At 29.9% G+C, this 23,163-nt stretch overlaps 1 protein-coding gene across 1 annotated transcript in view; it reads right to left on the bottom strand.

The window, feature by feature from the left end:
* Window positions 1-539: 539 nt before the first annotated feature.
* Window positions 540-23,163, bottom strand: part of LOC107454399 (regulator of G protein signaling loco) — a 72,011-nt gene continuing 49,387 nt past the window's right edge. The window contains exons 10-14 of the mRNA XM_087165715.1: window positions 22,663-22,860; window positions 17,588-17,687; window positions 13,740-13,891; window positions 11,368-11,515; window positions 540-3,455 (exon numbers count right to left, since the gene is read on the bottom strand). Coding sequence (XP_087021841.1) covers window positions 2,848-3,455; window positions 11,368-11,515; window positions 13,740-13,891; window positions 17,588-17,687; window positions 22,663-22,860 — 1,206 coding nt within the window. The 3' untranslated portion in view covers window positions 540-2,847. The remainder of the gene's footprint in view (window positions 3,456-11,367; window positions 11,516-13,739; window positions 13,892-17,587; window positions 17,688-22,662; window positions 22,861-23,163) is intronic.

Genomic DNA, 23,163 nt, shown 5'->3' with positions numbered 1-23,163 from the left:
TAGTCAACCTGCATTAAACTCCATGAAAGCTGCTCGAGTTTTCGATCCAGAACAGTCAACCTCAATATTGAAGACGACGATGCATTCAAGAATATTCCAGGAATGAGTGGTCAAAATATAAAACTCGACTTTGCTGCTTACAAAGAATATGTAAAAGAATGTTCAAACCAGGACTTAGATTCTGGAATTCAGAGGTAGTCTCAGAGAGCAAGACAAGTGCTCTCAGTGCTTCCTAATTCAGTAGATTGTGAAAGAGCTGTATCCTGCTACGACCAAATTTTTACAAAACAGAGGCAGAGTTTGAAAGAAAACGCAGCTTCTGGACTAACTTCTGCATGCATAATTTTTAAAAGACACCGCATCCTTGCCGCATAATTTTTAAAAAATTTCCGCATAATTTATAGGGCCCTACTTATGTCACATTAAACTATGCGGAAAGAAAATGTATAGTTATATGACTACGATGAAAATTATTTAATTGCATCAGAAATAAAATAATATTAAATGTGATGTGTCACTAATTTAATAAAGAAAAGAAGTGGCTCAAAAAATATATTTATTGAAAATAATGAATAAATAGTTTGACAAATAAATACAATAGAGAAAAATAACAACTTTTAATGCAAAATATATATTATTTTGTATGTTAATGTACAAAATATAAAATTTTATGTACAGTTTTCAAAATACATTACAGGATGTCGTTATGTATACAGATTTATGAAAATATCAATCTTTTTGTTGTCACCAATGGTAAATATATACAACATTATGAACATATTAAATTTCATAATATACAAAATAAAAACTCCACAAAGGCATCTTCATCGTGAAACATTATTAAAAACCACGATACTAAATAAAAAGTCATGATTATGAATTTAATATTTCGTACTTTCAAAAATGCATAGAGTAACAAAAATTTAAGTTGACGAATCACGACATAGGATTTTAAAAACGCGTAAATACAAATCACGAAATTGGATTTTCAAACCTCGTAAATAAAAATCGCAATGTACAATACTTAAATCGAATGAATTGCAATGCGCAACTTTTAAATCAGGTTAATACGAAAATCGATGTTTGACATTAAAATCGCGTGAATGAGATTCGAGAAGAGAAGCAGCGACGTCTGAATTACGAAAACATGAGCTATCCGGAGGGCAAGTAAAAATGCGGAAAATCTTATTTTCTGTGCATAAAAGCTGAGAAAATAGCTAAAATAAGAAAAAAAAATAGTGCGTGGAGTCCCTCCGCGAGGAAGAAGTTAAACTTCGTAGCCTGCGACGTTAATTGTAGAAGAATCAGCAGTCGTAGAAGGATCACTTGTTCTATTCAACGACTCTTTTTCCTGCTCCGCTCGCTTCCGTGCTCTGTAATCACAGTAATATTGTGCATTTTTCCCTCGTGGACCACTTGAACCAGTGGAAGTGCTTGTGGTTGCCTCATCGTCTCGCCATGGAAAATGTATTTGTATTTGTATTAATAATGTATGTGAATGCGTCATAATGTAATTTCAAAAGAGAAAACCTAACAATCAATTGATATTCACAAGAGACGTACCTTGACATAACCTTAAATCCGTCGTATTGTCCGTGGGATTGTTTTCACTCATTTTTTACAATTGTTATCCACTAAATATGAAAATAAAAAATACTATCCTATTAAATTATATGTGTATCAAATCAAACTAAAAAAATATTATAGAAAAACAATACTTTTATGACTTTCATTATTTTTATGCTAGTGAGAACCAAAACAATATGGAAATGAATGAGGGAAAACCGGGTCCTACCACGTGATTTCCCGGCCAATAAAAATGTAGCGTTAAACGTTTCACGCAACCTAGTTGGAAGTCGCATAAGAAGTATAACTTCAAAAATGCGGAAAGGTGGCAGCTATGTAGTTTGAATTCTCTGTTTATCTTTGAAAATCTGAAATAAATATAATTATTTTATTTCAACGGCTGAATTTTCAGAAAAAGCGGAATATTTATTTAAAAAAAACTTAAACTTATAGAGAATCGGAGTTTTTGATAAAAAGGCTGAAATTCCGGAGACAAAAGCGGAAAAACCCTGTTTATATTACAAGTATGTTTGCTTTTTATAATACACAGTAGTATTTGATCCATTATTCCCACATCTTTCATTTTCCAGTACATATCATTTTGTCTTACTGATCCTTCAATGAATAGTATTCTTGTGTTGCTAATAAAACCTATTAAGATAGTTTTTTAAATACTAGCAGATACCCATACTTATCATTCAAACATTTTACCATCATTAAAAAAAAATTGTCTAAATTTTTAAAAGCAATTTGTCTGTATAGATTAATATTTCTTAAGCTCTCAAATCATGAGATAGCTTTTAGTCCAGTTCATAAAAAATCAGTCTGAGAAATTAAAACAAAAACTTAAAATGATATAACTTAATTATATTCTTTAATTGAATCGGGAAAGACATCTTAGTTTTATATTTAATTCAATGACCAATAAGAAGAGAAAATATTTTATAATATATTATGAATATGAATTAAAGCAAGAAGAGGTTTAGTTTGATAAAAGATAAGGCAAATTAAACAAAAACATTTGTCTTGCCTTTAAATGGAGCAACGACAAAATTTTACTGTATGATTCCAGGAATTCCAATACCACAATCAAACATACAATCTTTAGAGACTTGCTTTTTGTGACTGAAAAAATATTAAGGTACAGAGAACTTAATATGACGCCAAAGAAATTGTGAGTGATGCATAAAATATTTCATAAAGCATCATATATTAAATTCACTGTCTAAATCAAGGTAACAATTTTTCTTCTGTAATGAGTTATCACCTTTAATAAAATTATCAGTTATTACCAGATGCTTCATCATCTGATGTAAGACCAAAACTACCATGAACTAATTGGCGACTAGGAGGACGTGGTGGAGGCCCTCTAGCAGATGCTTTTGGAGGAACTGGAGGTGGTTCATAAGATAGTCTTCCTAATGGTGGTTGGCAGAATGAGGTTTCTTTCAATTCAACAAGAGGTTCTTCTATTTGTAGATTGTCAGATGGAAACTCATCTGCTAACAGAGTTACATCAGCTTCTAAATTTAAATCAAAGCTATCAGGTGCAATTAAAGTAGAATCTAAATTACCATTGGGTGAAGAACTCGTATTCAATAATTCAGTTCGACTGCGAGGGGGAAGTTTAGGTGGAGTAAATTGCCAATTTCTCAGCATACCTAAATTTTGCAAAATCTTTTCTTCATCAAAACTATTAAGAGAGTAATAAGGCCAACAGTTTTCAAGAAATTGAGTTTCTTGATCATTATCTGAACTTGGAAAGACAGTAGCTGAACCATTAAAAGGTCTCTTTTTGTTTAATAATGGGCGATTCTCTTTTCCATGAGAAAGGTACATTGAAACTAGATCCAAATTAGAATTTTCAGCCAAATCTTCCTCTTTAATATCTGTAAAAAATATTAAGTAACATTTTCATTAAAAATGCATTAAATAATCCCATCCATATTTTTAAAGGAATATAAATCTATAATCAGAAATTTAAAATAACAGTGAATTTTCAACAAATTGATATAAAATTAATCTTGTAAATTAGCTTTGTATGTTATTTTAACACTGTAATAAACTTTTTTGTCCTTATAACCTAAATAGCAAGTTGGGCAGAAAAATTAAAATATCAAATAATATAAATTCTTTAGGATTTGGGTAGAAAAATTGTCAACTACTATTATAAGAAATAACACAAAACTTTTGTTTTTGAATTAGACTAGAAGTGTAAAATTCAAAAGATGACGATTGAGAAGTATGAGAAATTGCATAATCCAAACACTTCTAAATTTATAAAATAATTATCTAAGTATATTTTGAGAAAGATCAAAAAATGGATTAACATAGAAGTGTTGCCATTATTTTGTCCAACTCCTATATATAAAAAATATGTTAGTCGCAAAAAACGGAGATTTGATAAAATGTACCAGTTAGTGTTAACTCGTGCATTGCGTTTTTTTCCCCAATAAAATAATAAAAAAAAAAAAAACATTTTTATTTATGACCCCAGTTTACAGCATGGGATATCTTACCTGTATATCTGCAAAGTAAAATTTTCCCAACCACATACTACATAAATGAATACTTTTTAAGGTAGAGAAAAAGCGTTTATTAAATAAAAAAAAAAGGAAAGTCCTTACGGGACTGGAAAGATAAATACATTACAACGAAAAAACACAATTGTTAAGGCAACCTCACTAGTCCCCCCATTCCACACAGCACTATGGATAGCAGATAATCACCATAGTGAGATTAAATTAATACAGTTACCATCACACCAACTTCAGTTCACATCACCTGAAAGGCTTGCACACATTCACCTCCCCATTGGCCAGCACGTCTCAATATAACTCAGCCACGTGGTGATTCAAACTACCCCTTATCAAAACTCTCATTTCAGACCGTTAGATTTCCAAACCAAATCACCTCATCAGTCAATACTTTAAGGGTGTAATTCACTTTCAGCCGGGGATGAAATCTCTATATATATTCACCTAAAACACTTCACTAGTTTACTTAGCGATCTTGCATTATTACGTTGTCAACTACTCTCCAGCCACCACTAGTGCCCACTGATACCAACTTCCAACCTCAGAAGCTTCCTTACTAGCAGGATGCGACCCCAACCAGCAAATGCATACAAAAAGATTTTTATTGATTAATCAGGATATTTTAAACATACTCATGCTGCCACCTATTGGCAAAATAGGAAAATAAAAGTATTACTGACAAGATACTTCAACAGTACAAATACCCCCGTCCCCAAAAGAAATTTACATTAAAGAGCAATATATATATATATATATATATATATATATATATGTAAGAGTTTGTGGAGCTAAAGAGGAAATAACGACAATAATTTAACAATCAAACTTAACATTTAATAGAAAGAAAAGGAATAGGTTTAACAGTGACACGATTGATGAGACCTGCTATCGTGCAGTATCGACAAATCGAATGTGAAATTACATTGTTCTATGGAAGAAGTTCAGAGTTAATTATCAATTCAGGAGTTTTTCCGTCTGGATTCGCTGGCGCCTTTCAATGACGAAGAGGATGGTGCAATTCCTTCAAGTATTACATGATGGCGGCTTACGCAATCTGCCGAGATATTACACTATAGCGCTGAAACTCCACACAGTTAGGCGATCCTGACAACAATATGTCCTCATTTTCCATCAGAACAGCTTCGTATCTATTCTTCTTCACTTTTGTGATTTGATAGGGACCGAAGAACTTTGGTCTTAATTTGAGACCAGATCCAAACTGAGTTCTCTGGATTGCAACTAAGTCTCCTACTCGATATTCATTGGCTTTCTTCCTTCCTTTATTGTACTGTCTGTGGTTCTCTTCTTGGATCTTCAAGATATTTTTTTTGAACGTTCTCTCTATCTTGGATAAAGGATTCTATGTGCTCTTCCTCCAATATTTGCACAATTTTTAAGTCTTCTTTTGTTCTAATTTTTACTCCTGTTAAAAGTTTTAAAGGTGTCATCTGAGTGCTCCCAGAAACTGTAGAATTAATGGTAGGCTGTACTGCTGGAACAAATTTGTACGACTTAGCAGGATCTTTTATCGAAAGTTTTTCCAGTATAGGTATGAGTATCTTATGCATTATTTTCATTTATCCATTACCGCGAGTAATGCCTGTTGTTATTTTCACATGTTCGATACCTTCATCTTGGCAATAAGTCTCAAAATCTGATGAAGTATACGCAGTACCTCTGTCAGTAATTCCCAAAAGTTATCTGTTGAGCTTTTAACTTATCAATTGCCTCTAGACTCGATGTAGATTTTGTTGGATAGAACCAAACAAACTTGGTGAACGTATCTGCTATGGTGAAAAGATGTTTATAGTTTTTATTAGTTGAAGGCATGGGACCAATGAAATCGATCATACCTGCCAACTTTTACGCATTTGGAGTAAAATTTTATTTTTAGTAAATTATATATATATTTTTTTAAACTTATTTTTTAAATGACTTTGATCACCACTATTCTTAAAAAAATTGAGCATATACATAAATATGCGCTACTATCACGTCCACGGTTGTCTGCTGAAGCTTTTTAAAATATAACGTTATTTTTTTTGCCTACAATTAAAATTTTAAATCAATTTTACTACCACAGGGAAAAAACATAATGGAACAGATTATAAGTTGGCAGGTATGCAATATGGTAAGTATCTAAAGGAATATTATTTTTGGAATCTGGTTTGAAAACCCTTCTCTTTTTCCAGCCTTCCTATTTACTAATATATATTCAACATAGTTACTTACAACATTTTCAACACATTTTTTCATACTTGGTAAATAATACTTTTGTTTAAGTACATCAAGAGTTTTACCAATACTAAAATGACCATTAGCATGTGTAGATTTGATAATGCCAGTTTGCGTTTGTTGCGGAAACACTAACAAATAATTATCATTCTCAAGTTTATATAAAACATTATTTTTTACCACAAAATCATCTATTAATTTATTTTCCAAAAGTTGTTTAATGGAGTTAATGTATTCATCATTTACCTGGTTAGTAACAATTTTAGAGGTTAATTTGTCATAAGTAATATGCATAATAGGATATCTATTTAAAGAATCAACAGGTTTCATTTGTTTACCTGGACGATGTACAATTTCATAGTCTTCCAAAAATAATGCCCACCTAGCAATTTTAGGAGTTAATTGCTTTTTACTCAGTCGTTTGGAAAGCTGAACAGTCTGTTACAAGTTTAAATTTATTTCCCACCAAATAATTTCGAAATTTTTTCAAAGCCTCAATTATTGCCAATACTTCAAGCTCATAACTTGAATAATTCTCCTCTTGAGGAATCGTTTTTTTACTTATATAGTGTATTGGGTGTAATTTGTTATCAGATTGCTGAAAAAGAATAGCAGCATACTCAAATTTACTTACATCGGTATGCAACTCAAGCTTTGCTCCTTGTTAAAAAATGTGACAGGATTTTCAGAAAGTTTTTGTTTTAAAGTTTGAAATGCTGTTTGTTGTTCTGGGCCAAAATAAAATACACTGTTTCCCCAAAGTAAATCCCTTAATGGTTTAGCAATTAAAGCATAGTTAAGAATAAACTTCCTAAAATACCCGGTTAACCCAAGAAAACTCTGCATCTGTTTAGTAAATTTAGATACAGGAAAATTTTGAACAGCTAGTGTTTTTTCGGAAGAGGGTTTAATGGTAATGTTCTCAATAATATAACCCAAAAAGTTAATTTTAGACATCAAAAACTGGCATTTCTTTAAATTAAGTTCTAATCCATATTCGGATGCATTTTGTAATACTCTCGTTAACCTGTGAAGTGCGTCTATTTCACTTTCTGCGGGTATAAAATTATCATCCATGAAGATGACAACACTTTCTCTAAGAAGATCACGAAACACATAATTAATGTACCTCTGGAATACACTAGGGCTATTACACAACCCTAATGGCACTTTATTAAACTTATACTGCCCATCAGGTGTTACAAATACTCTGTGTGGCATACAAATCAGGTATACTTTTTACTCCTCGTCCACGTCTATATGGAAAAACCTGTTTTTGAGATCAATTTTGCTACATACTTTGGAACCTTGTAATTGTTCTAACACATCGTCAATTAGAGGTAAGGAGTATCTGTCTTTAATTGTTTTAGAATTTAACTTTCGATAATCTATGCATAATCTTAGGCAATTATATTTCTTTTTGCAAAGAACTATTGGGGAACAATAATCAGAGCAACTGTCTCTAATTATATGTTTTTAACCATTCTGATATCTGAGCATTTATTTTTTGTTTCTCAGAAAAAGATAAACGTCTAGACCTTTGACATACTGGGATTTCATCTTTTAAGATAATTTTCATTGTCAACTTAGTATCTTTAATTTTATTTGGTTTGTAATTATTAATCAACACTGACAGTTCATTTCTAATACAAGAGTCATGTGATAAATCAAGTTCATCATTACTATACACATTGTTGATATTAAATAAAAAAACATTCACAAGAGCAAAAGTCATTAATAAAATTCAAATTACAACGCTTACAGAAATCTTCTCTCATAGAAGTTTCGGTTTGAGTATTTACACTTGAAGAAAGCTGACCTAGTTTTATTAATTGCTCATATATCGTGGGCGTTATAAAACATTCGGCGTCGAGATGATCTGTAACTGCGGCGCTGACCTTCAACCCTGACGTATTGGGATTTATGGGCATTTCAATTTCTACTAATCTGGCCAAATGTTTATCATTGAAACAAGAGGTTAATATTATGTTAGGTTGAAGAGAATCGTTATTTTTATTTTATTTGAATTAATCACCGACAATTCGGCTCCAGAATCTATAATGGCTCTAACCGGGTGGTTTCCATTCAAATAAATCTCAGCATACTGCAACTCGTGTTTAAAATTATTTTCTCCAAATGGCTTACAGGAATTAACACTAAAGCTTTTATTTTTTAAGTTTTCACTAGGAGGGGTATTTTTTTCTTTCAGTGTTATCGCTTCTGGAATCGTAAGTTTTTTCCAACTGTTTCAGGCTATAGTGTGCATAGTGATTAATTTCTCCGCAAACATAACAATGTCTCTGAGCTCCATTTTAATTATCTATCGTTTGAGAAAAATTACTTGGGCGGTTTTTTCTGAAATTTCTGTTCTCATTCCGAAAAAAAGTGTTCTCCCCATATAAACCAATTTTCTCTCTGACGGATTAGAATATGGCTAGCCATCTCTTTATTTAATGTCTCTATTTTATCGGATATGATTAAGTTGCAGAATGATTTAAATGTTTCAACTTTACGTAATTTGCAATAATACTCGAAATGTGAATTTAAGAGAGTAGCAAATTGAATATATGTTTCTCCTTTAAACTTTGAGGCATTTTTAAAGTTATTAAAACATTCTTGGGGAGTTTGTTGAAAATCGCGCAATATTAAAGCTTTTAATTTTTCATAGTTTTTTAAATCATCATCTTCAATGTACAACAAGACACTGTTTGTTTTTTCACCTAGCATATTGATTAAGATTTTGGCTTTAAGGCCCTCATTTATGTTTTTCGTAACAAAAGCTCTATCCAACGATGAAAAAATGAATCCGAATCAAAAGGAGTTTTAAACTACTTTCCTATTTTGTACTTTTTATCAATGACCTTTGAAAAGCATTATTATTATTTTTTTTATTAATGTTGGCTTATTTTTACGAATAACATACATTAAAGTATGAATTGTTTTAAAAATTCCATGCTGATTTGATCAGACTGAGCAAATTGAAATGTATAAGATTTTAAATAAAAAGTTTTTATAGAAATAAAGTTTACAAATTTTCTTTAAAAATTTCTTATTTTTTATTGTTTACTTCTAAGATATTTTATTTAATTGTTATTAGAAGATCCTCGGGTCGGTCAAGGTCAGTCTTTCATGCCTTCAGTGGGTCGATAAATGAGTACCAAGTATGCTTGGGAACTAAACACTGGGGGTTTCGCATTCGGTTCACCACCTAACCGGAACATCTGCTCCTGCATCCCAGAGCCCAAAGGTCAAGAAAACTGAGATGGGCACTGTAGGCCTTGGCCCTGTATGGGCTGTCGCGCCACTGAGTTTAGTTTAGTTATTAGAAGTGATGCAAAAGATTTTAAGCCTCTTCCATTTTTTATTTTAGTTCTTTTTAAATTTTTCCTCCTCCCAACTACACAAAAAGTAAAAAAAATTTTATCTCTAAAATTTCGATTTCAATAAAGTAAAAAACAAAAGAACATATGTTTTAGATAACAAAGTTACAGCAGAAGAAAACGAAATAGGTCGTTTAAATTAGAGAAAAATATTATAGGAATAACCTGTACATGATTACTCTTTAAGAATAAAATCCTTTCAAAGAATAAAATAAGAAAAAGGCATTTTTTAAAAAGATCATTTCATAAACATTTTAATTCAGCATAATGAATGATTTCTTTAGAGAAGCTTAATCAAAAGAAAAACATTCTTATAAAATTAAAATATTACTAAGTACTGTAAAATGGTTTTATAACAAAATACAGTTTCAGATAGTTCCCAATCCCCCCCCCTTCTTTTTGGTCATCACGTTTGATGGCCTTGCACCAATCCTGTCATTTTTCGCCTCTTGGTACATTTATATTTATATTATTAAATTTTACATAGCATGTTAAATGTAAAGCTATTACAACGTGATATAAAAAAATACCTGTTGTAAGTGCTTGGAGTTATTTTTGAGAATTTTTATTAATGTTCTATGAGCTACGACATGCGCTTTTACTGTATCAGAAGGTGATAGGACGCATATTTTTCCTATATTTTGACGTCATCAGCCGAGATGGGGAAACTAACTGCGTTTCAAGGGGCGTTGCTAATCGAGCAATTTTAAATATTAATTACAAAATAATTAGTTAACCCACCGAACTGAAATTGGTGTCTATCGTCATAAAATGGGTTGGAGTTTTATACTAAAAAATACCACACAGGTTCCTCATTATACAGGCTTTGTACCGGTACAAAAATACACAGGAAATTTTTTTGTATAATGCATAAGATTAAAAAAAAGAATAAACTATTAACACACACAATTCAAAAGTATCTGCAATCATGCAGAAGTCTTTCCTTTAAAAAAACCTTTGTTCCAAAAATAGTAAAAACATGACAAATTTTAAATATACCAGACATACATAAAAAACAATATATACATTGAGAAGACAATATCAATAATCCATAAAAGAAAGAAGTATACTTTTGCTCCCATAATTCGTCCCCACAAAATTGACATTAATCCTTTTGCATCTAACTTCAGCAATTGTGTTCCATCTCTCTTTAATGCAAAATTATATTTCAAGTTTTCCTAAAATCATCACTTCTGTTTATTCACCTTATACCTTGTAAAATGATAGTTTCACAGAGTTGAGTTGGAAAAAAAAAGACTTGCAGATTGATGGCATATTCACGAAATGATAGAATTGGAAACTTTTTAGCTAAAGTGGAAATTTATCTTTTGCCTTCGGGAGCAGCATGCATACTACTATTCGTAACTTCTATTTTTTGTCACTGCATTGCATAAATTTTGTCAACGTCTGCTTATTATTTTCGTTTAACGAATAATGTAGGAAACATTTCTCTTAAAAAAATATCTGCCCCATAACAAGCAATTTTTGCTGCATAAACGTAAATATTTTTTTAAAAAAAAATCAGTAAGATTTAAAATTCTCCATGTATGTCCAGATTATTTAACAATGCATATTTCATACTATTTTGAAAAAAGAAAAACAAAAGGTCAAAAAAAGCATAATCTGTTTAAAAAAGATTGAAAAATTACTTTTTATTATGGATGGATTGTGAGGCAAGAGAGGTTTGTTCTCATTGGGTAACTTCAGTGGTTTAATTTTACTGGAACATTGAGAAGAATCAATATCTTGATGGGTAGTATGAGAAAACAAGTTTGAAGACTTGTAAGTGCTTTTATCCTAAAAAAACCAACAACAACAACAACAAAAAATATTAATTTTAAATCAAAGAAAAAACATAATTAAATTTTAAATACAAAAAAAAAAAAAAAAACAAAAAAAAAAAAAAAACATTTTGACCTTAAATTGAAACTTTTAAAGTATCACAGTTTTAAATCTTGTAGCCTGAAATAACACTAAAAAGGTAGTTAAATGAATTCTACAATGAACCTTAGAAAGAATTCTATTAGAAATAAAGTGACAGATGAGCATTACTTATCAGAATTCATAGTTCGAACGCTGATATCACAGAACACTTATTTTGCTAAAATGAAACATTTTATTAATTTCTCAGAAATTTAAACATTCATTATGACACAATCAAAAAAGCATATAATGCATACAAAAAAATTCACAATCATATCCCTAAAACGTTTTATAGGGTTGCCACAAAAAAAAGTTGCTTTTAGTAGCCTAATGCATGAAAATAGTTGCTGAAAACCATGAAAATAGTTGCCTAAATAAGAATTTTTCAATACTAAAACAAAATTTTATAAATGACTTAATTATCATATTCGATGATCCATTTAGTAAAGTTGGTGGCAAATATGATAATTTTTATATAAAAAATAGTGTTCTAAGCACTGAATTTTTATATAAAAAATTGATATTTGCATGAAATTAAATACTTTTAATTACTAGAATTCATTCAAAAAAAAAAAAACTTTTTCTAAAAAGTTTTCCATTTTATCAATAATTGATTTAACAAATATACTGTGAAAAGTGATTATTCAATTTCGAAATTCATGCATCGTAATATCTTATTAAAAATTGGGAATTTAAAGTCAAGCAAAATTTTGTAGCAATAACCTTTGAAAAGGCAGTCAAGAAACAAAATGGACTTAAAATGGAATCTGTGGAAATTGGAAAGAATCTAACATTTCAATGATTTTCAAAATTTTTTATTTTATTTTTTATGAAAAAAAAAATTTATTGTTTTCAGAAGCTCTTCCTGGCCTCAGGTTGTCAACCCTATTAATACTAAAAAACATCGCTGTGAGTACAGAAAAGTCTCCCGGTAGTCACCTTTTTTTTTTTTTTAGCCTTTTCAGGCAAAAAAAAGTTGCCTAAGTCGCTTCAGGCCGAAAATAGTTGCAAATATTTGCATTTTAGTCGCCTGTGGCAACCCTGATATCATGATATAACTTTAAAAAATACTGTTGAACAAAATCTCTTATCATTCTGCAAGTTACTGATGCTCCCCCGGTAGCAGAAAACTTCCAGCTCAGCATCTGCAGGCTATTTTACACCTCATATCGTTTTTTTAAATTTAAATGAACAAATTGAGAAAAATTGCAAACAGAAAGAATCTAAAGAACAAGTAAAATTTAAAGATAAAACAAAAAAATATAAGATTTTTCTATCTTCATGTTTGAAAAATATAAACAGTTCCCCCCCCCTTTTTTTTTTCAAAAAAAAAAAAAAAAAAAAAAAAAAATACCAAAAAAGACACTAACTTAATGTTTACATATTTGGTTATTGTTTTATTTGTCTGCAGAGTACCTGTGATGGCAAATTTGTGAATTTCATTTAAATAATTAAAAAGAAATTATAAATAAGCACAAGACAGATCATAAATTACAATTCTTTTCATTTCATCTCCTAAAATTACAAGATTTTATTTTAATATTATCTTTTCCAAGCTAAAACTTTCTGATTTCTTTATTGGGTTTAGTATAAGCATCTGTTTTTTTTTCCTTTTGGGCAAATCCAAAGTATGATTGTACAAAATTCAAATTAAATTTAAACAGAAAGTTTTTGTGTATAACTTTATTTTACTTAATAGTCTCAAATTGTGCTAAAGTTATGTTAGATTAAGGTTAATTTTTACAATCTCTGCCTGACTGTGTTGTAATCACACACAAATTTAATTTTTTAAAGATAGTGCTGCAGATTGACTCTGCAAATTCTGCTAAAGGCCTGATGCTAAAACAAAACAAAAGATTCAAAAGAATGCATTAAAAATTTTTGATTTTTATTCAAGGAATTAATTTCCATCCCAATTAACATTTAAAAAAATTAACAATAAAAAATTTAATATGTCTTTGCAGTTAATGCAAATTAATTATCAAAATAAGCTAAGTTATGAACAGTTCTTATTTTATCTATTAACCATTTTAACTGTCCTTTTAAAACATTAAAAAAACATAAATAAAGCCTATTTCATTTAATATAACAATCTTACATTTTCTTTTGATTTTTCTTGGTCAATGGACCCTAAGTCATCATATTGAAAATCTGGCCTTGTTTTTAGCAAGTCATCAAAAATTTGGTTCGTTAATTCTTCTAAGTCAGGAAAGGGATGTGTTGACTTCTCTTTGCTAACAACAAATGGATCTGAGGAAGATGAGAAATTTAATTACAAAAATACATATTTATTCTTTATGATAATGCAATTATAATACTCTTTAAAATAACAATATCAGACATTATAAAAAAGGTAAAGCATTGTGGCCAAATGATCAGCAATCTGACATTAATTACTAGACAGTCTGTAACATATCAATCTGAAGCAAGGTGGACTTCTTCATGTCACCACTGAGGATTGAACTTTAGTCTTTCATAATGACACTTTCGCCACGGAGCTGGTTGTTAATGCAAATGCAAAAACACAATGTGAATTATTTTTTACACAACAGCAAGAATAAATGTGCTATATGGTTAAGAATAAAATTTTTGTAAACAACAATTAAAAAAAAAAATCTTCAAAAAATAATCTAAAGCGATGTTAATATACAGTAGAGCGCCGATTATCCGAACTGCTCGGGACCGAAGATGGTTCGGATGATTGGAAAACTGTTTAAAATCTAGTGTACATGATTATTATTTATGCACTAACTTCCCTTCGCACCTTTTGTAGGCTTAGGACTGGTAATACTATCTAAAACAGCTTTGGTGTGTTTAAAGTTTTTTTTTCTTCAATTTTGAAATATTTTTAATTAACTTTTTTTAAAACTTTTTTTCATTTTGAATTATTTTTATCATATTTCAGTTTTTTATAATTTTTTTTGTCAATTACTGATTTTACCACATTTTTCATTATTTTCCACTACAAAAGAAATACAGCAAAGATTTCGTTTCAAAGAAGATGCGTTTTTTTTTTAGCAGCCATACATCCCTTATTCTTTTTAAATATATCAACTGAACTGGATCAACATTATTTTGACGTTCTAGCCAATTCATTGCAATATCTAATGAATTGCATGTTTCTATATGAGGAGGTCCTCTATCTTGAACTTGATCACTTACTTCTTCCTCTTCGTCCGTGGAGTTCCGATTTTCATTCAAAATTTCAGCAACAATTTCATCATTTTCATCCGAAAGATCTACTGGTTCAGAAACTTCAGTTTTTCTGTTAAGAATTTTATTCCAAGATTTATTATTCCAAGCACTGTAATCACTAATCATTAAACATAAGTGACAACTACCCATTCCCCAATTATAAAACTTCAGCACTCCTTCTGCATTCCAACCATTGTAGACTATCAAAATGAAGCTCGCATTCTTGGAAGATAATTTTCAGTTGTAAAGGGATAGGTAGGTTTAACTGTATCACCATACACGTATGGCTGCTATAAGAAAACTGCTAAAAAGGTTGTAAATTAAATATGGTCTTCGGATGTAGGGGATATTATTTATTCTTCTTAATTTAGAAAAATTGTCAAGAGGTTAAAAAGTATTCCAGACTTTTAAAAATTTAAAAAAAAAAAAATTAAAAAAAAGAATTCAGACGTAGTTTGGATAATTGGACTTTCGGATAATAAGGGTTCGGATAATCGGCGCTATACTGTATCTTGAAAATTATAGGGAGAACAAATCTAAAAGAAAAAAAAACTGACATTCTTTGATACTATAAACTTAAATTTTTGTGCCTAAGCTATACATATACATAATACCTTAGGTGCCATTTATCATAAAATATATATAAATAAAATATGGAAACATCGGGTTAGAAAAAGAAAGGCTTTATTAACCCTTTGCCTGCAAAGCAAAATTTCAAGATTTACCTCCCCCCCATCAGTCTCCACATAAGCGCACATAGTTTTGGTGCGTATTGGAGAAAAAGAGAGACACGATTTTCAATCGAAGAACTGTTTACTTTTACGAAGTAAAAGAAAGAAATAATGAATTACAAAAATTAAAGTGAAACAGTAAAATAACAAAAACAATAATATTTAAAGTATAACTGCACTGCTATGATTTACTTTCCAGAAATGTCCCCTTCTCACCCACCACTCCCGTCTAAAATCCTTCGAAAACATTCTCAAGGTCATTCTATTGCTTTACAAAGCCGTGGGAGTAGTTTACTGATAGCAGTGCATTAAGCATTTCGGAAAGGTGTAGATGTACACCTGGGTTAGGCAAGGGGTTAAAACAAGTCTTTTTGGTAATTTTTTTTTCAAGAATAACTGACACTTATATTTTTCTTATATATTTTAAAAATATTAAATTCATTATTTATGAAGATATTTGAACAGTGTAACAAATTTTCTACTTTAACACCACCAAAACAATTTCATATATGTCGAAAATTTGAAAAGAATTGGCAACTATGTATATATACATGATGCTCTGAACAAAATAGAAGAAAACTTCATTAACTTATCAAATTTTAAAAAAATAATAATTAAAAAACTAATTAATAAAATACTTTTAAAATTTGTGATCTAAAAATCACATTTTCATGTAATAACATAGAATGGAAGAATTTACCCCGGTCTGCCCTTATTTAGGGCATACGGGTAATGTAATAACATAGAATATAAATATCTTAATGTAGGTTGACCTTAAATATGCTTATTAATATGAGCAAACAATATTTATAGTTTAAAATCAGACACAAAAAGGAACATTTTATCTGAATAACATATTTTTTTTTTTGACTAATTGAGATTTATAACCCTCACTATAAAAGGGTAATCTGGAAAATATAGTTCGAATGGAGAGCAGTTCAAAATTTCAACCTCATAATATTAATGGCAGTTATACCATCTTTTAATAAATGTTCAGATATATTAATGCAAATCATAAATTGTAAAACTCATTTAGTCAAAATAAATAAATGCAAAAAAAATTACATAAAAATTTTTTATTTTATAAAAGTGGAAATTTTTTTAATTGTTTGATGCAAAAATTTTAAACTATATAATTAAATAAAAATTAGAAAACTTTCATTAAAATTTTTTTTGTTATGGTTAAAAAAATTTTAACATTATTTTAAAATTAATAATTTAAAATTACAAAACTTTAACAAAATTGGTCAAATAGTTTAAGCAAAATAAAAAGTTTAAAATACAACTTTGAAATTTCATTACTCAGATAACATTGAGTCAATTCAGTTCAAACTTTGAATTCAGTTATTTAAAGTTACACACTGCAAAAGTATGTCAAAATTAGTAAACCACAAAAATCAAAAAAATTTTTTGACTATTATATTAATAATAAATGATCTGAAAAAATTACATTTTGTACGAAATTGTCTCTGAAAAAAAAAAGTTTTACAATTTAGTTCAATATTTTTCGATAGTTCTGGAGATAAGAAGAGGTTTAACCTTTTGGCTGCTTTTCTGGCTAAACAATTGAGACCATATTAACGAATATTTAGCCACCCCTGAAAGCAGAATATATTGAGTCAATCTGCAGCACAACCTTCATCGATTCAAATATGTCTATAACGCTAACTCAGACAAAAACTATAATATGTATAAATAAGGTAAACTGAGATTAATTAATCTGCAAATGCTATGATAATCTGCAGCGTCTACTGCCATGCAGCATGGTTTTTGCACCACATATTTTGAGGATTAGGAATCAAAATATGACAAATCTATCAAAAAGAAGATATGCCTATTAAGAGAAAGTATGTTTCTGTGCCAGATTTTGTAACTTAAAATATCCTCTGCATAATTAATTAAAATAGACTCTCAGACAATAGTAGTAGATGAAAAATTATTAAGTTGATCTGCTTTTAATTTTGCATACTCTACATATACATTTAGAATAAATAAATTGTAACACAACAACTAGACTTACCACAGACAATGCAAAATGCTTCTTTCATCTCAATAGTTATTCTTTGATTATCAATTGTAGTAATAGGTGCACTAATTACTACTGGTTTTTGCAATGAAGCCTGTTGAAAAAAATAGAGAAAAAAAATTTGAACTCTAAAAGCTTTAACAAAATCATAATAAAATGAAATATATACTTCCTTTTTTAATCAAACATTATAGCCTACCACAATACTGATTAGTCTAAAAAATATTGAGCTTTTTTGATTTTGTATTAAACACAATTATTTATTTGTATTCTAGGAAAAGTATAACATTTATGTAAAATCTATAATTTGATTTGTGGTTTAAGTACAAATATAAATCTATTATCTCATTTTTTATAGCTGCATTTTACACAACAAGCAAATATAAAAAACAGGGTTGTCATTCAAATCTGGAGAAAAAAAAATTTGCAGTGTTTTTTCTGTACATATTAGACACAATATATTAAAAGGAAAAACACAATCAATATGCTCTAGTGTGAGCTGTATTCAGGGGTCTGTCCAGACATTTTGATAAAAAGGTCTCGTTTTTGTAAAATTGTGGAAAAAAAAGCTAAGTAATTTCCGGTAGATAGGCCACAGCTTATATCTGTTTAAAAGTTTTCCTTTCATGATGTGCGATCTGTGTGCCGATGCGGCCTATAGGGAGAATTCATTTGTCACGAGCCATACGTGATCATTTTTCGATCAAGGTGGATTAATTCAAAAACCGAAAATTTTTCGAAATTGCGAACCTATTTCATAATCTTTGCTCTGAAAAGTTTTTTTTTCTTTTTTTTGCATTAAAATATAGTTTGATTAAAGAAGTTTTCAATCTACAAATTGTGTTACAAATTCCAATTTGTAACTTAAGAATAATTAAACTTAGTACGCTTTATTTTTAACCTTTTTCTTCTCATCTATATTTTCTTTATAAATATTTTGTAGTTCGCTAACAGTAACTGTATAATCCTTCTCGCAGGGGGAGATTGTTGTCATTCCCTGGAAAGGATAGCTACGAAGTCTTTTTCTTGAGATGTTTGGTTTTGATTTCCTTTGTTCTTGTTTCGGAAATAGCAATCTTTAGCTAGGTGATCCGTTTTATGGCAGATGAAACATTTCTTCTTGCTTCTATTTTCATATTTATATTCTACTTTGACTGCTTCTGTTCGTCTAGGAATATCATTTCTTAATTTTGATAAGATGCTTTCTTCTTCCCGCAGTATTTCTAAAATTTCATCCATTTGTTTTTCACGTTGGGTTTTCAGGATTTCTCTTATTTTGGAAAACTTTCCTCGTAACCCTCTAACAGTATAAAATACAAGTTCTCTTTCAGAAATTTCCAGTCCCAGTGACGAACATCTCGTTTGAAGTCCACATGATCTTGCAATATAGTCTGACACATTTTCATTTTCCTTCATTTCAAGATTTTTTACTTCGTTACTTGCATAGATTTTTTGATCTTCGGTTTTACCAGTAAATGTGCTTTGAATTTTTTCCCATAGAATTTTTGCGTTAGTTTCATTTGCGAACTGAAGACTTTGGTCGTCAGAAAGCGATAGTTATATGTACGCTACTGCGTCATCATTGCTTAATGTCCATTGTTCCCGCAATATTGGATCAATGGGGCTTCTTCAGTTAGCACATTTGCAATTTTCTTAAGTGTCAGCAAAGCCTTGATTTTAATACTCCAGTGATAGAAGTTGTCACAGTGTTGTTCAGCAGTGGGATACTCGGCAGATCCCGATTAATTTTTGGATCCAAACGATGCATATCACAGCGAAACTTTGTGAAACTTTTTACTGCGTCATAATCTGCCAACTGTAGTCCGTGGATCGAGATTCAGACGGAAAGTAATAGTTTATTAACAAAAACTATTACTCATTAGCAAGTTTAAAATCTTCATGCAATCATTATGGTTACAAAAACTTAGTTGGGAAGATACTTTGCCCCAATCCCTAAGAAAGAGCTGGAGTGATTTATTCTCCTCTTTAAAGGACATTGAACAAATAAAAATTCTTCGTTGGACTTTAGTAGATAACCCAATAAAGGTTATTTTACAGTGTTTCTCAGATGCTTCTGAAGCTGCGCATGGAGCTGTTATATACATTCAATGTATACTTTCGGACAATTCAGCTACTGTAAGATTGGTTACTAGCAAGTCTCGAGTGTCTCCATTCAAAACTATTTTCATACCTTGCTTAGAATTATGCAGCTGCCTTCTGGCTATTCAACTCAAAACAAGAGTTGAACAATCTTTGAAGATTATCCTTGATGAAATGATTCATCGATTTCTTTGGCCTGGGTTCAGACACCACCACATCAGCTAAAGACTTTTGTCGTAAATAGAGTTGGTAAAATATAACAGTTAAGCAGAAACTTTAAATTGCAACATGTTTCATCGAAATGCAACCCAGCACATTTAATTTCCAGGGGAATGCTTCCAAATGAGCTTATTGATCACAAGCTTTGGTGGTATGGACCTACTTTTCTGCAAGAACCAGTTTCCTTAAACTTGGCATCTAACCACTTAGATGATCCTTCAGCAGATATGGACTTTTTATGTGAACTAAAAGACACTAACACCCAGAACTTAATTGCGGTTAAATCTGATTTTATTGATAATTTTTTGAAATCAAGTAATAATTATAGAAAATTAATCAATGTATTTAGTTTCATCCTTAGGTTTATAGGAAACTGCAAAAAAAAAAAGGAATCAAGTGAGTTAACGGCAGAAAAATTGAATTCCGATGAGTTAAAGTTGATTTCCTTAAAGAAAAGCCTTTCAAAAGGAAAGCCTAAATCAAGTTTATGAAAGGTTGAGCATCTCTCAACAGGTAAAGCATTCCAATTGAAAATTGTTATCTCCATTTATTGATGAAAATCAGAGTGTTATTCGTGTTGGAGGTAGACTTAGGAATTGAGAATTATCTTATGATAAAAAATTTCCTTTGATTTAACCTAAAAATCATACCATTACTAAATTTATTATGCTAGATATACATGAAAGAAACTGTCATGTAGGCACATAAACACTTTTGCATTTAACTAGACAAAAATATTGACCTACTGGAGGCAGAAGCTTAGCGTGAAGTATTGTTCAGAATTGTGCAAAATTTAATCCTCACTTTTCAGTGCAAAAAATGGGAAATTTACCCGCAGAAAGATGCATTCCATTCTTCCAATTTAATATTACAGGAATTGATTTCAGTGGCCCCTTTCAAATAAAAAACAAATTTCAAAGAAAAGGTCCATTGCAAAAAATTTATTTTGCAATTTTCATTTTCTTTGTAACTCGTGCAGTTCACTTTTAAATAGTTTCAGATTTGACATCAGATTCATTCATAGCTGCTTTAAAACGATTTATGTCCCAAAGAGGTTATCTAATCTTTTTACAGAAAATGGCTGTAATTTTGTAGGTGCAAACAATGAACTTAAACGTTTATTTGAACTAGTAAGTAAACCAGATAATAATTTGGCAAAATATCTTTTTGCCAAGGACCAATTTTGGCCATTTCGTTTTTATGAAAAGATATTTTGTGAAGGGTCTGTTAACTGTCCCAAATTTCTTCTAGGCAGACCCCTGGTATTGGGCTAACTATACTAGTTATAAAAACTAAAGGGAAAAAAGAACAGCTGAACATATGCAAAACAAATAATGCTATAGTAAATGAACTAGTTTAATACAGTTAAATATCATACTTAAATATCCTATAGAATGAATTTTGAGTGGCTACTATTTTTAAAAGACGAAAATAAGAAACAAAATTCCTTGTATTTTCGCAGTTTATAAAGAAAAATCAAAATTCCTTGCATTTTCTGAGTTATTTTAGGTGATTTTTGAATTCCCTGTATTCACCCTATGGAGTGGCAAACCTGAAAAAGCAGTAAAAGAAAGTTGAGTTGAATGCAACTCTCTGGCACAAAAGTCAGAATTAGTTATACCGTGCAAGGTAATTAGAATTATTTATCTAGATTAGGTGAGTAAATAGTGCTATAGAAAACTACGTCTGGTATAAAAAAAGATGACTAAAGCACTTTGAGATTGTGAAACACATGCTAATCTGGAAAAGGTTCAACTCACTACTCAAGTTTCAACTCACTACTTTTTATTGCTGTAGAAACTGGATTTTTACCTAATGCAACTACCTTGGAAATTTTAATTGATAAAACTAGTAAATGTAGAAAAATGTACTCATCAAAACATTTAAAAACTGTGCTATGAGCAGCCATAGAAAATTTGTCACAACTATAGTAAGCAGAAAAAGGTTTCTTTTACACTAACAATTAATTTGAAAAATATCCAAATTTTGAAGCTAAAAAGCATCTTTACAGGACAATGTACAAATTTTTTCTGATAGTTAACCAACATGTTTATGTAAAAATAATTATAACATAATGATTTTCAGCTTTGTACTTTTAAAAAAAAATCAAATATTTTCACTTCAACATTTTCTTCAAAATGTATTTATTCATTTATCATTCCATTTATTATAGTTGGTACAAATTTTGCATGAATTTAAATAGCACCTTATTTAAAAACGTTGATTGTAAAATGTTATACTGTGTTACTAACATTGACACACAAGATTTTTTAGGACAGTCCAATAAAAGATAAAATATTAATGAATTCTACCCATCTGATTTGCACTTAAAATAAGTCATGTATTCAGAACAATCCTACCAAAAGCAACAGAATCAACAGGGAACTGCAAATTAGTGGGTTTGTGTAAATAGACTAGCATAGGTAATTGCATGACACTATTTTTTATTTTATTTTTCAAAAAAATAATTGCTCATATATTAGTATATAATTTTTAGTATATAATTAAGCATTTATAATTATTTCTTATATAATAATACATTATATAATTAAGTATATAATTTTTAAGAAGTCCAATTCTATTTTTTAATATGAGTGTGTCTTGTAATTCACACAACATATAATTTTTAACAAAATTTTTGTCTAGCCTACTAAGCTTTGTTAAATAAGGATTATACAGCAGGAAAAAAAAATCCATTAAAATAAGGAATTTAAGACAAGCTATTGAAACAACAAAGCATTTTTCCTTACCACTGTCATTTTGACTTGATCAATTTTATATCCATACTTATTTAATACTGGTTTCAGAATATCACCACACATTTTGTTATTTTTTGCTTTTACTCCTATAGTTTTCCTATTGGGCAATTCTACACAGAATAAAACGACTTGTTCCACTCTTATTTCCCTACAACTCAATGATGTCACATTTGTGCGGTGATCTAATGGCTAGAATGAACATATAAAATAAAAATCTTTAAAATACATGATTGTCAAAACAATAATTACAAAGCAAATAAAAATTAAATTTCATAAATTATTTTTTGTAAAAATAGTTTCAAAATTGTTTTTTACACATATTTGCATGCTTCTTAAAGAGTCAACATTGCATCCTTTTCTAGATAGAAAATGAACAAAAAGTGTTTTTAGTGGTGCCATCTCTCGCTATAAGAATAAGGAGAAAACAACTGCTGGTTAGACACTTTTACTGCATAAAAATAGGTTTGTTTTTCTGTCTCAAAACATTCCTGC

This window comes from Parasteatoda tepidariorum, chromosome 6 (assembly GCF_982258835.1).
Source record: "Parasteatoda tepidariorum strain Cologne lab strain chromosome 6, Ptep-v5.0, whole genome shotgun sequence".
Classification (NCBI taxonomy): Eukaryota; Metazoa; Arthropoda; class Arachnida; order Araneae; family Theridiidae; genus Parasteatoda; species Parasteatoda tepidariorum.
The sequence above is the reverse complement of the archived record's forward strand: the minus strand, read 5'-3'. Positions and strand labels throughout refer to the sequence as shown.